The sequence below is a fragment of the Carassius carassius genome, chromosome 30, assembly GCF_963082965.1.
Source record: "Carassius carassius chromosome 30, fCarCar2.1, whole genome shotgun sequence".
Taxonomy (NCBI): Eukaryota; Metazoa; Chordata; class Actinopteri; order Cypriniformes; family Cyprinidae; genus Carassius; species Carassius carassius.
Genome location: NC_081784.1, coordinates 29,385,447 through 29,400,138, shown reverse-complemented (window position 1 = coordinate 29,400,138; position 14,692 = coordinate 29,385,447). Strand labels below are relative to the sequence as shown.

Genomic DNA, 14,692 nt, shown 5'->3' with positions numbered 1-14,692 from the left:
CTGCCTGGCTCCCTCGTCCCTCCGGCTCCGCCTTGGTCTGGCGTCGTCCATCCTATGCCTCGGGACTCCACTCCTCCGGCTTCGCCTCATCCCTCCGTCCCTCCGGCTCCGTCAGGCTCCTTCATCCCCTCGGCTACACCTCAGTCCTCGGTCACTCTGGCCTCACCGCGGCCTTCGGGATCCACATCGCCGCGTCAGTCACTAGAGCCATCAGTTCCGCCTAGGACCTCCGGCTCCTCCCCGTCACCCTGGCTCTTCGGCTCTCCGTCTCCGCCTCGGGCTCCTCCTCCACTTGCTCCGTTGCCGTGGGTCGAGTCCCTGGAGTCGGTGACCATGGCTCCTTCCACCATCGGCCCCACCTTGGGCCGTTATGGCTGTGGCCTGGGTCCTGCTGGGTACCTCCTGCTTCAGATCCTTCCTGTCTCCTCCCTGGCTCCTCCCTCCGTCATCTCCTCCCTGGCTCCTTCCTCTGTAGTCCCTGTCTGCTGGCCCCCTCCTGGGAGGCTGTCCTCCACCGGAACCTCCTTCCAAGTTCCCACCCACGCCTCCCTTTGTTGTTTCTACGGTGCGAGGACGCACCTACCGGGAGGGGGGAGTACTGTCACACACCTGGACTCATTTTGTGTGTTTTTGCCCCTGTGACCCAGTTTCTGTCTCTATGTGGTTTGATTAGTTCCCAGGTGTGTCTAGTCATTTCCGCATGTGTTCCATGTCCCTGTTAATTTAGTCATTCCATCCACCTGTGTTTTCCCTATTATCCCTTGTATAAATGCCTTGTCCTTTCAGTTCTGTTTTGTCGGGTCTACTTGTCCGCTTGTTACCTGTTACTTGCCACTTGCCACCTGTTATTTACTACTTACCCTGCCTATGTTTGATTTAATAAATCCTTGTTTCGTTTATCCCTCGGCTCCGTGTTCCTTCCAGCAGCGTAAGCCGTGACAATAACAGGATCTTTGAATAAGGCAACAACATTCTCCAAGGGCATTACATTTTGACATTACATCTTGAAGACATCGAGCACATCATTTCTGCTACAGATCACTATTAGGCGCATCCTGCTGTGTTTTTAATAAGATTAACAATTTAGTGGAATTGTTCCAGGAACAGAGATGCCACTGTCTGTGCTGGGAAGTTGTGATTTATGGAAGAATAGCAATGTGACTGAATAAACTGAAATAAACTCTTCAGAAGGAAATGCAGAATGACAGGTGCTGAAACATAGCTAGAAACAGGTTTACAAGCCAATGAATAAGCGAATAAATCCTCAGTGAGAGCCTTATCCATTAGCAAACATGCAGAAAAAAAACCATGGGGGCAAAGACCTGTAAGAAGTAGTCAGCACTGTAGTGTCACTGCTTTTTTTCTGCTGATTCTGGCACCTTGTAGCTGTGTAAAGGAGCATGAGGAAGCCACGCTCTAATCCACACTAATAATCCCCCCCGTGTCCTCAACACATGTCTGCAAGCGTTAACCACTCCTGGCAAACACTGATAAAATATACAGATGTCAAAAACTACCCCCAAACTGGCTCATGTTTATGAATTTGGTAGCATAGTTGTCAACTACATCTCTCCTAAATCAACACATTTCCACTGATGGTGTGTGTGATAAGGGTTGCCACCTTCAGCGAGGCAAAGCAATGGACACCTATTCATTACCCAATCCCCCCCACACACAAAAAAAGAAAAGAAAACAAGGACATAATAAACTTTGAGAAAAAACATGAGAAAACATGCTTAAGCAGGCTATGTAAACTTGCAACAGAACACATTGATATTATTTTAAATTAGATTATTTATAATTATTTACTTGCTTATAATTACTTTGAAGAATGTGGGTAACTAAACAGCTTCTGGTCATTGGTGACCAGAAACTGTTTGGCTACCCATCTTCAGAGTATCTTTTATGTTCAACTGCAGAAAGAAATTATTACAGGTTTGGAACAACTTGTGGGAGTGTAAACCAGCGGTTCTCGATTTCAGTCCTCGTGCCCCCAGCTCTGCACATTTTGTATGTCTCTCTTTGTTAACACACCTGATTCAGATAATAAGTTCATTAGGAGTGAGCTCAGTGCATGAAAACATTGACATGGTCCCTACACAGTGTTCATCGCTCCCTACTCCCTGAGCAGGGGAAATCAGTTGACGTTTACTTCACTTCCAAACATTCATTCATGGATTTGCGCTGCACAATGTCTTCACACACAGACAAGTGTGACATAATATACCTCTGTGAATAAATACAATTTAAATTCACGTCTCGCACACTTCAGTGAACTTTGAAATGAACATATACATTAGCTTCGAACTGGAATCATGGTGGAATATCCAGTGATGTCCACGTCGCAGGGCACTTAGGTTCGAATAGAACAAACGTCTGAAGCAATAAGAGACATACAATATGTGCAGAGCAGGGGGCTCGAGGACTGGAGTTGAGAACCGCTGGTGTGAACAATGACAACATTTTTGGGTGAACTATACCTTTAAGCCAAACCTTTCCCATTCAGACCTACATCTGGAGAGTATTGTGTACTTCGCAGGTTAGGATCATGTAGTTTTGCACTCTTGTGTCGCTAACCATTAGAAGATCTCAGTTTTGGTTCTATTTCCTTAAGGCATCTATTTGTAAATGGCCTTTGCTATGACTGACTAAGCTCCATTTACCAGTGCACAGATGTGAGACAACTTTGTGAACCTTGAAACTATCTGGATTTCTACATCAGTTACTCATGGTCTAATCTTCATCTAAGACAATATAACTAATAACACACTCGCACATAGTTTTACTTTTCAAAGGTATCCAAAAGGTAACTGGAGTCAGAAGTTTCAGTTAGAGGTGGGGTATGTGTTTTTTCAAAAATGTTTTTTTGCAAAACTGAGTCTGGCTAAGTACCAAAACAAACCTGTAGCCAATCAGCAGTACCAAAACACATTCGACCTGTACTACCATACTTACACACATTGCCTTCACTTCAGATTCCACCATAATCATTGTCTGGGTTACATACGTATGTATGGGGCGGAGCTATCAAAATAGGGGCAAGACCCTTCTGGGGTAGGGGCGTGTTTGTTTTGGTGATTTGAAATATCAACATTGGTTATAAATCACTTACCCCACCTTTAAGAAGAAGTGACTGGATTTGTATGTTGCACAGGTGCACTGCCCTTTCAATAAAGGCACACAAAACAAATCTGTTCCTCTCAAGAGAGATCGATTAGTGGACCATGCCTCAGTCCCAACAACTTACACATGACCTTAGAAGATGCATATTAGAGATGTGCAAAGCTACTGTAGGGTGAGCACACATACTGGGATTTATGCCTTGCCTAAAATGTCTGGGCTTTGTTTTCCTGTTGCGGTGCTCTCTACACTCCTCATACATTATGGTCTTTTTCCTGTATAGCCCACATTCTTTCATGAAATCTATCTAAACAAAGCTGGTTTTGCCAAAGAAATGAGTGTTCATCAGTCTATCCCACCAAATGTAGGGCAAACTGAAACAGACCTCTAGAGAGGACTGGTTCAGAGTTCATCCTCAGCTTCATGCAGATCTTATAAACAGCTAAATGACACGTGACAGCAGATGTTGCTGCTATAGGAGGAACTACAAGTCACATGGCAGGAGACACAGATATCAGCTCTTAATCAGCTCCCTAGATCATGAATCAATATGCTGTTTACATGAATTCAGGCACTGGCAACGACTCTGATTCACAACACTTTGAGACACCGATGACTCAGTTTCTGCCAACATAACCACAGCTGCGTAGGCTACGTCTACACTAATCCAGATAGATCTGAAAATGCATCTTTTTCTCACTTTCTGAAAAATATTCAAAATCTGGATGGAGAATGTTTTGAAATGAAAATTATTAATGCATTATCTATAATGTATAATGGATTAATGTAGATGAAGCTGTGTTTTTAAACTATTCAAGTACTTTCAAAACCTTGAAATATGAGGACATTTTCTTTATATTTTTAATTATTATGCCTTATATTGTATATTTAATTGAGTTTTATGTTGTGTTTAATTAAAAACACAGTGAAGCGTTCAAATAAATCATGTTATCATACATATGGCGTGCCACTGGAGGACTGTAGGAGAATGTGTGCATACTAGTGCATCAAACTCTTACTTTTAAACAACAACAACCGTTTTCCTTGATATGATAACATAAATGACCTACTATTTGGTTTCCAGTGACTTTTAGGATGAAATAAACAGAAGATTTGAAGCACTTCGTAGCAGGTAAAATAGATATCCATGAGCAGAACTGTATGATCCGATTTATGCATGTCTTATATTATGAATTATGTATGTGAAATGATCTGTATGTTTTTTAGATTAGCATAACTTCTAAACACAGAATCTAAAAACATTTCTGGTAATTGTTTGCTGACAATGCTTTATATTATATTATATTATATTATATTATATTATATTATATTATATTATATTATATTATATTATATTATATTATATTATATTATATTATATTATATTATATTATATTATATTATTAGTAATAGTGATATAATCTATTTCAAATAAATGTGCTTCTAAGTGGCGCATAAAAACAAACCTGTTTGCATGTAGTGATGTTTGATAGATGGGTTGATGACTTTGTCTGAGATTACTGCACATTCTTATGTTCACTGGAAAGAGCTGATGCTGAAAACCATGATTAAATGAATATGTTTAGAGAGAGAGCGAGAGATTACTTTAACCCAGTTGTCCAGGAGACAAAAGGCACAAAAGAAGTATCAAAATCCAGAATTATTATTATTATCTTTTTAATGAGAAAAGCTTAATTGTATTTATAGTCTTCTTTTATCCTTTCCTTGACCGCATGACCAGTCACCTTGCTAAAGCTGCTCACACTATGCTATGCTAAAACTATGCTACATTATGCTAAAACTGTGTCAACTTGCAGACCTTAACATCTCAGTCAGTAGACTTCAAGGGGAGTTGTGGCCTAGTGGTTAGAGAGTATGACTCCTAACCCTAGGGTCGTGGGTTTGAGTCTCGGGCCAGCAATACCTCGACTGAGGTGCCCTTGAGCTTACCAAACCCCCAGCTGCTCCTCGGGCACCGCAGCATAAATGATGCCCACTGCTCCGGTGTGTCACTTCACTCACTCACCCTGGTCATTATCAGCACCTCTGTAAACATATAGATTACACATATCAAAAAATGAGGATACATGTGTTATCTTTTGTTCCATGATGCACGAGAGAACCAAACACTGTTGCCTTCCACCTCAAATAACAATCACGATGAACAAAAGACTAAATGAATCAATAATAATACACTTGACTTCTTCTGTCCAAATAATACAGATTCTTTATTTAATAAAGTGTACACATTTCTCTATGTTTGTTTAAGCATTATAAATAAAACACATAAAGGCCATGAACATAAGTCATGTGAGATAATGTGGATCTTTTTTCTATTTTTTTTCTCTCTCTGTTGTGCATGCTTCTGTTGCAGGATTGATGTAATCCTATTCTATCTATCTATTATTTCACCGTTTTCTTGAAATGCTGGGCCTTGCCTTCTTTTTTCCACTTGACTTCCTCTGTGTGATTATTTCTTCTTCTTCTCTCGATGCTCATCTGTGGTTATTGCTGCTGAGTAACGCAGTTGTTGACTTTGACAAAAATGTAGAGAACGTAAAACAAAGAAGACACAAGGATTTGATATTTACATTTACGAATGCTTATTAGCTCAAGTATAGTGAGTGAGTTGCACACTGATGTCATTTCCAGTGCTAATGATTTACACTAATTACAGCCAGCATGTTTTGACAACAGAAAATAAACTGAAAGAAAACTCTAGAATGCATAAAGGATGGAAATTTTGGATTCTTTTTTCAATTTAGTTATGTTTTTTCATATTTTATATCCCGCTGTCTCTCTTTATCTTTCACACACACACGCACACACACACACACACACACACACACACACACACACACACACACACACACACACACACACACACACACACACACACACACACACACACACACACACACACACAGTTTTGCTACTGAAAATCTTCCTGACATTTTTCAGCAGTGAGGTGGAAGCATCTTAAACGTACAGCTTTGCTATTATTAGAGATGTGACTGCCCAACACTGCTGAGCCTCTGCAATTCACTCATATCTCTTCCTCTTGCTTTCACTCTCTACAAAAACTCCATTGCAATGGCTAAAGCCTCTGTATGATGTGTTTAAGAGGTTTTTAAAGCCTGCTGAGTCAATAAGTAATAAGTAATTGTTAATCAAAATGTTTATGAATGTAGTTTTTGCTATAATTGAGTGGTGCAGGATGTGTTAAAGCTCCATGTTTTTTCTGTGTTCTTGTATGACTTTCGTCAGGCACTGAGGTAAAGTTGGTGCACACATGCAAAGTCTTCCATGATCGTAGAGAAGTTCTACCTCTAAATAAACTAAATCATGAACAAGAAAATAGAGACAGAAATGGAGCTTGAAAGTGCTTTGTTCTATAGATTACTGCTGCTCACTGAAATGCATTCAACAAAGAATCATTTAGTACTTACTGCTCAGGACAGATGTTGAGGAGAAGAACATAATCTAAAAAATTTTTTTTTTTATATATAAAGTCAACTTCCTTTTCTATCTATCCATCTTTCTATATTAAATACACTGACTGAACTCTCTCTTGTTTGTTTGCTCATCTGTGTCTCCTGCAGCAGGCACCACATATATTTTTGGGAGAGACGGTGGTCTGATCACATACACATGGCCCCCGAACGACCGGCCGAGCACACGAGCCGATCGGCTGGTGCTGGGGTTCAGTACTCATCTGAAGGAAGCTCTCCTGGTGCGAGTGAACAGCTCCTCTGGGTTAGGTGACTATCTCAAACTACACATTGTAAGTGGACCCTTTCTCTATTTAACATTACATTCTTATGGAAAACACAAAATATTTGTTGTTTTATTAGACTAAAAACAATTCAAAGATCCAATTATTTACACGAGAACAAGGAACATCCAAACATTGTTTTTACAATTTCATGCTTATACTGTCTAACACTGCTTATTCATTCATGTGTACAGTATTCACTATGTAATGAATGCTACATGTCACTGACGATGTGTGATTTCAGACTCATCTGTAGAAAGTACTCTACTATGTGTATAAAGTTACATTGAACATGGTGTGTACAGGTCCAGAGCTGTACAGCTGTTATCAGGTGTAAACTGACACACCAATTACTGTAAATGAAACAGAAGACACATACAAACATATTTGGAGGAAGTACACAGACACATTTACATGCAAACTTGGTACAGCTGGAAAAAGTGTTGATACAAACGGTCACACACACAGTGACTTGCATTGGCACATGTGAAAGTGTCATGGGTCTTTACTGCTGCAGTGAGGCACTGTGTCAGGTCAGCTCTGGCCTGCAGGTGAATGTGAGTTTCACCTCTGCTGTGTATCACAGAAGGGTACAGACTCACCACACACGAGCAGCACATCTGAACAGCCACATTAAAGGGTCATATGATGCGATTGCATTTGTCCTTTCTCTTTGGAGTGTTACAAGCTCTTGGTGCATAAAGAAGATCTGTTAAGTTGCAAAGACTAAAGTCTAAAATCAAAAGAGATATTCTTCATAAAAGTTAAGACTCGTCTACACTCCCCTAAAACGGCTCGTTCTAACAAGCCCCTACTTCTCTATGTCACTATGTGGGAAGATTTGCATAATGCCGCCCAAATGTTCACGCGAAGAAAGAAGGAGTAACTTTTATTCTCTCTGTTGCCGCCGGCGGCATTTCGTGGAGTCGTTGTGTGTTTCATTGTGAAAGCCATTGTTTTGGGCCTTCCAAAAGAGGACATGACTAGAAATCAGTGTTTAAGTTGTATTTAAAACACTGTCCCAGAACAGTTCAACCCAAATATTCAGATGTGTGCAGCGCATTTTATGGAGGATGAGGACTGTTTACTGAACCAGTAGCCTGCAATGTGTCTGTGGCACAGCGGCTGTTTCTATAAAGTTGGGCAGTTTAGACTTTGCAAGGACAGTCTGGTGCTTCTGACTCACATATATATATATATATATGTATATTTAAAGAATTGGATACTATCCACATGTTTTGAGCAGTTTAGAGTAGCACTTGTTTGTCATTTCTCCAATCACAAATGCAGTTTATGCAGCAAGAAATGCAAAAACATGTAAAAAGACAGTGTAAGTCATTATAATCTTTAATATCCCCACTGGATGCAACAAATGTAGTTTGTAATGGACTTATTGGTTTTGTCTTGACATGCCGGGAGATGGCATCACAGTACAGCAAGGGGACGTAACATTCAAACATTGCAAGGACAGTCTGGCTCTTCTGACTGACAGTCTGTAAGTACATTATTTGTATTTAAATAATTTGAGTCTTAGTTATGTTAGGCATAGTTAGTTATGTTAAGGGGCATAACATTTCCGTCACACGCTTGTGGCATTCAGCCAATCACAATGCAATGGATAGCTGGCCAATCAGAGCACATCTAGCTTTTTCAGACCGATGAGCTTTGTAAAAATATATGCGTTTCAGAAGGCGGGGCATAGAGGAGAAACAATAATGTGCATTATATGGAAAATAATGTGTTATTTTTTTACCTTAAACCGCATAAACACATTGCATTACACCAAATACACAAAATAATGTTCCTTTTAGCAGCATCATATGACCCCTTTAAATAAGACACATCAAATACAACATCACACACACACACACACACACACGCAGCAACACACATCAAGGACACTGAGCACTGCAAAAAAAAAAATGAGACAGGTTTATTTATACAAAATAGAAAGAAAAAAGCAACATTCCTGCTGCTTACCATATTTACATTTTACATTTGTTTATTTATTTATTTGAATGCTTTTATTCAAAGCAACTTACAACGTGGAATGCAACAACAGATTAATCTTAAGGAGGCAATTACAAAAATCTAACAATATAAAGAGTTTCCAACCACATTGTATTGAATAGCACAGGCTAGAACAGGGAGATATTTAAGAAATCGTGAAAGCATAGTGTATATACAAATTTAAATTTTTTATTTTTTCGTCACAGAAGAGATTTTCAGCTATTTCTTGACTATTGTCAAGGATTCATCTGCCCTGCTAGGAAGTTCATTTCACCATCAAGGAATAGTGAATGAGCAGTGAATTATTCTGGAAAGTGATTTTATTCTGTTCTGTGATTGTACTACAAGGCACCTCTTACTTACTAACTGAAGGCTTCTGGAGGGAATTTAGACTCGAGAGAGAGTGAAAGCATCAAGCATAGGTGTCTTGAACATGATGCAATCTATAACTGGTACGCAGTATAGATGAAAGGGGTGTGATGTAGGCTCTCTTGGGCCAGTTGTGCTTCTGTGATCCGAAACATTTGTAGAGGTTTGATTGCACATGAGAGAAATCCAGCCTGAAAAGCATAGCAACAGTCCAGCCTAGAAATGACAATGACTTGCTTTTTAAAGCTCACTTGGTTATTGGATTTCTGTCTGATCTGCTTGGGACTATTTTAGGCGATCCTAGGTGGATGGTGAAATTGTGCTGTACAGTTGGAGTGGCTTTGAAAGTTCTGTCTTTTGCTCACTGCGTGAGTGAGGCACTGGACCAATCACTTGTTTTTTTCCTTATAAAAGTGGAAACAACTTACACCGTCTAAACCGGATGCGAGCAGCGTGGCAACTGTCGCATCCGGTGTAGACATGGTGTTACTCTACACCTTCATTTGTGTTCATATGAGAGTTAGAAATTATTCAAAACTATTCTAAATATTCCTTTATTTGTGTACATTCACAATAAAAAAACAAAATATTGTGCTTTTGTAAAATAAAGGAAACAAACAGGATGCCACTTACTCAAGAGTGCATCACAAAAATTCTGCATTCAGGCTGCTAATTGTTATTATATAGCCTATAGCTTTATTGTGTTTTTTTTCCCATTCACAGAAGCGCTGCAGGTGCATGACATGACCATGTTAATCCTCACGTTCTGTTGTTTATGCTGCTTTTTGCGTGTATAAAATTAATCTCATGAAAACAAATTTAGGTACTTTTATTGGGTCACAGCCAGATATCAATTCAAATGCCATTTAATTATAATTTAACATAATCTCATGAGACTTGTTAAAAACTATTTTATGCAGGCCTATACAATGTAATAAATGGCTATATAATAAAGATTTGTTTAAACTGATGAAAAACAGACTACTAGCCAATATAATGTACACAATAGGTGAAATTATGTATGGAAACAGCTATACACCAAAACTTATGCAATAATACGATTTTTTAGGGATGACGTCATCATGCACAGCATTTTATCAGTAAGGCCAGTTGGATGGAAACAGGCTGTAGAGAGCAAATTTAGAAAAGTTTTTCTTACTCATATTCTCTTTATAGATGACAAAACTGGAAAGAAACTTGGCTACTGTGAGTGCATACGTGTCAGGATGCAGTGCTCTTGAGAAGTACTTGATTTAAATGTGAAAGCCCAACAGCGGAGCAGATCAGTGATGAGCTCCCACCGGCTCCGGTCCTGCATGCTTCTCACTCTTCAAATCCTGCAGTTTCAAGTGTGCTCTTCACATGAGTGGACCTCCATCTCTCCACTAGACATCATGGTTTGGCCATGTTCAGTGGTTCAGATTAAGGAAATTATGCTATGTTTTTGGCAGCCACCTAAGGTTAATATTTGTGCAGTGCTGGAGAGGAGTCTGCACCTGGACAGGTACAAGGAAAGGATGACATGTCAAGTGTTTGGAGCTCCTTGCGGTGTGTTTTGTACTCAAAACATTTCAGTCAGATAAACTGAAATACCATTTGCTTGTTTGTATAGGTAACACATGTAAATCATTAGGGCCCAATACAGTTAGCGAGTTTGCTCCTATTGTGGGCCATTGTACATGTAACCAGTTTAATGACCTAAAATGACTGTATTTCTATAACCTGTGTTTGATGTAGTTTTTGCTACCTTACAACACCAAACCATACCATTCACTGCCACTATCTGGTGATCTTATGCAACTCTGAATGGTTCTGACTATTGTCACTGACACAATAGCTTGTTTAGGTAACTGTATTGAGGTGGCTTATCCTTATCAACAACTCCGCTCTGCTAGGCTGGACTGGACTGGTAATGTAACCGTGATTTTATACTGTCCCGATAGCATCAGCTTTTGATGCTATGTCAAGTGAACCAGCATCTAAATGGAGTGTGTCCAGTTACTCAAGTAATCTCAGTTCCTTGAGACGAGGGACAAAGACATGCTGGCCTGGTTACTCTGCTTGAACATAGAGAGTTTTGCTCTTTTTGGCTCAGTTGAAGGATTCTAGGGAGATGCCATTTATGTTCTTCCATACATACAGTAGACCATAAATTCAGATGCTGCACATTTAAATGCCGCTGGCTGGTGAATTTCATTGCCATGATTCAATTGGGCTTTAGTTAATCTCAGACAAAGGTGTTTGCCCATAGCATCAGCTACTGACATAATCTCAGTTGTCTTACCTCAGGGAACCATTTATGAACTGGTACTTTATGAAATGTGGATGAATTTGCACAAAGGTTGATAGTGAATCTTTCCCATGCATTACAATGTATGGGGACCGTACCTTTCAAGCATCAAAAAGGATGAAAAAGCACCATATCCGTTACCAAGAGATTTAATTGAGTGAAATATAACTTTTATGGAAATTTTAATGGAATAAGAACCAAAATAGTTATTGCTGGGGAATTACTGGGTGTTTGTCCCAGTGGAGGGACAGGTACTGGTTTGCATACCCATGTGGCTCTTTCAGAGGTAGGTGAGATGTCAGGTGTGATGCTATTCTGGAGAAGATCAGTCAGCTATGAGGATATTGTCCTTCAGGGCATTTGTGAGGCAGTGTTTCAGTGGAAGGAGTGGAACAAGAAAAATGGTGCTCAAAGAGAAAAACAGACCTGAGCGAACAGAGTGGGGGATTTCAGATAAAGACTACTAGATTTTTGATTGTTTAGGAAATGAGATCCCAGGTCAGTGGTTTGCGGGTGTTAATGCTGTGAGGACACAGTTAAAGTGCAGATTGAGCCACATAAATCCTCACCCTTCAATCCAGAATGACGTATACCTGTATTGCAGTATGGGACAATGCTGAATGCTGCAATTTTTTAAATTTGAAACACCACAGTTTGCTTAGTTCAGTTCAGTCTACACAATTTGTGCCAATGAAAAACAATAGCTTGGTCACAGATTCAGTGCAGGAGCGTATTTGTTTAATAGGTTCAGTACATTTATGAAATCTATGTTAAAGGCTATTTAATTTCTTGAATTACAGTGATCACCCCTACTCATCCCCCCGAGGAGCACCGAAGAGCTTGTTTCCCCAGTCTGGATTATGACAGGGTGAATGGCCTTTGCTTTCTGCCTTGTTACTGAAAAAAAGGGTTCTGTTTGCAGTCACTTAAATTTCCAGTTTGAAGCGTTTGCATATTGTTGCTCAGAGATTTGTGCTCATCTCTGATGGATAATTCATCAGAAAGCTCTTTCATGGACTCTTTGCTCTGTGTTGTGTTTCGTGCATATCTGCCGTTGTTTTTCCAGAGCATGCTGTTGCGTATGCTTATTCTTGCCACGGCTCTACTGGGAAGTCTGTCGCACGCAATCCCCAGCACACCAATTAAAACACCTGCCCATTGACATGAATTTACACAGATCAGATTACACACCCAGATGAAAACTGCCGCTGTGCATGCCACAGACATGCACATATACCCAAACTCCCAACACATTGCCGCGACTCTGGCACGCGATTCTGCCCACTTCAACTCCCTCTTGGCAGTCCGTTTACTCTGGCATCACAAGACACAGAGATTATGTCATCATACATGCAGTTATTATCGGACATGTGTGTGTGATGCAGTTTTGGGGGATGACTGTGATTTTAACCTTGTTAGAGCATCTTTTTTCTCTCATCACTGTCACTATTGTTTCTCTGGTAACTACGCAGGTCTGTTCTCCAAATTGCTTTTAGATGTTGTATCAGTGGTTTACACCTGTATGGTTTACACTCTCTATCCTAATCTATAGACCTGTATCATATGAGCTCACTGAGTCTCACTGGATCAAGTTATTACTCATGTACCATGCACTCAGATGCAGCGATGGGCCGTATTTCAAAGACATGTATAGAAAATACAAAATACTATTTTGTAGTTTGTATTTAAATACATTTAATCTTAGTATTTTTGTAGTTTCAAAATATGTTTGGCAATGCCTTAACTAACATTACCAATGAGAAATACATTTGGTACTTTATTAATTAATCTTTGTTGACTAATAAAATTTCAACTTTTCATTAGCTCAGGTACTTTTAACAGATAAAACTTTTACTTTAATAATGTATTAGTAAATGTTGAAATTAAAATTAATTTATTCAGTGCTTTAGTAGTCAGGGATGGGCAGTATTTCAAATCTCTCTTCTGAAACTTTGATTGGAATAGATATAGGGTGCATTTTTTAATCTGCCAACATATTTGATCATGCATATAGTCCAGTACAGGGATGGACAGTATACACTACCTTTGAATCTAATATAAAAAAAAAATTTTTTCAAAGGTATTTAAATACAAAATTATATTGTGTATTTCAAGTACATGTATTTGAAATACTGTCCATCCCTGTACTGGACTATGTGCATGACCAAATATGTTGGCAGATTAAAAAATGCACCCTATATCTATTCCAATCAAAGTTTCAGAAGAAAGATCTTTAACAAATATTCAGTCTCTTTCCGCGGCTACCATGTTTGGGATTTATGAAAAAACATGAATAAATACGCACCATGGGACTAAAGGTATGTGACTGCTGGGTCTGAGCTAGAGACCTAGAGCTAGAGACTCAATCCGGGACATATTTTTCAGTCCCGTTCTTCCCAAGTACATCTATGAAATTTAAATGAAATTTAAGTTCTGTAATATCCCAGCATAAACCCTCCCGATAACATATTTCCTATTAAATATATATATATTCTCAGACACGTGGCCTGTGTCTAAGAACAACAGACTGCAAGCTCTTTAAACCTTGTTAATACTTGTCTCACTCAGACAATGGTAGCTCTGGGAGCTCGGTTAATGATGAACTGCAGGAAAATGAAATACAAAGCATTTATCAACATGATCAGCACGACATACACAAATGTGACTAATTAAACACTGCTTGAAAAACATCTGCTAATGCAGAAGTACAGTAGCACTTGTGGCTGCCAAACCAAATATTATCCAAAGTCATTTCACTGGAGGTGTTTACATGAAGGCTTTCTTTTAGTTTGATCAATTTGAATGTTAACAGATTATTAGGTTGCATGTAAACATATCTAGTGAAGTAATGACTGTGAAGTTGCAGGCAGCAGTGTCTCTCGCTGTCAGGCTGGTGTAGGATGTAGTTTGAAGTATAGTTGCTAAGCAACACAAAAGGTAGGAGTGGGATATAAGCTGGACCTGGAGCAGAAACTGATGCAACTTCTAGTGATCCCTCCCAGGTGGGAGCAAGGAAAGAAACAAAATGTTAGTGGAGTGATGTTTATTTTGTGTAGCACAGAGCAGAACATTGCCAGCATCTTTATTCTAATGCGGAAATGATTTTCTTGTGTTTATGGATTCTGATA

At 39.4% G+C, this 14,692-nt stretch overlaps 1 protein-coding gene across 1 annotated transcript in view; it reads left to right on the top strand.

Annotated features, from left to right (window-relative positions):
• LOC132111006 (neurexin-1b-beta-like) overlaps nucleotides 1-14,692 on the top strand; it is a 72,017-nt gene that overhangs the window by 16,799 nt on the left and 40,526 nt on the right. The window contains exon 2 of the mRNA XM_059518167.1: nucleotides 6,723-6,904. Within this exon, the coding sequence (XP_059374150.1) occupies nucleotides 6,723-6,904 (182 nt within the window). The remainder of the gene's footprint in view (nucleotides 1-6,722; nucleotides 6,905-14,692) is intronic.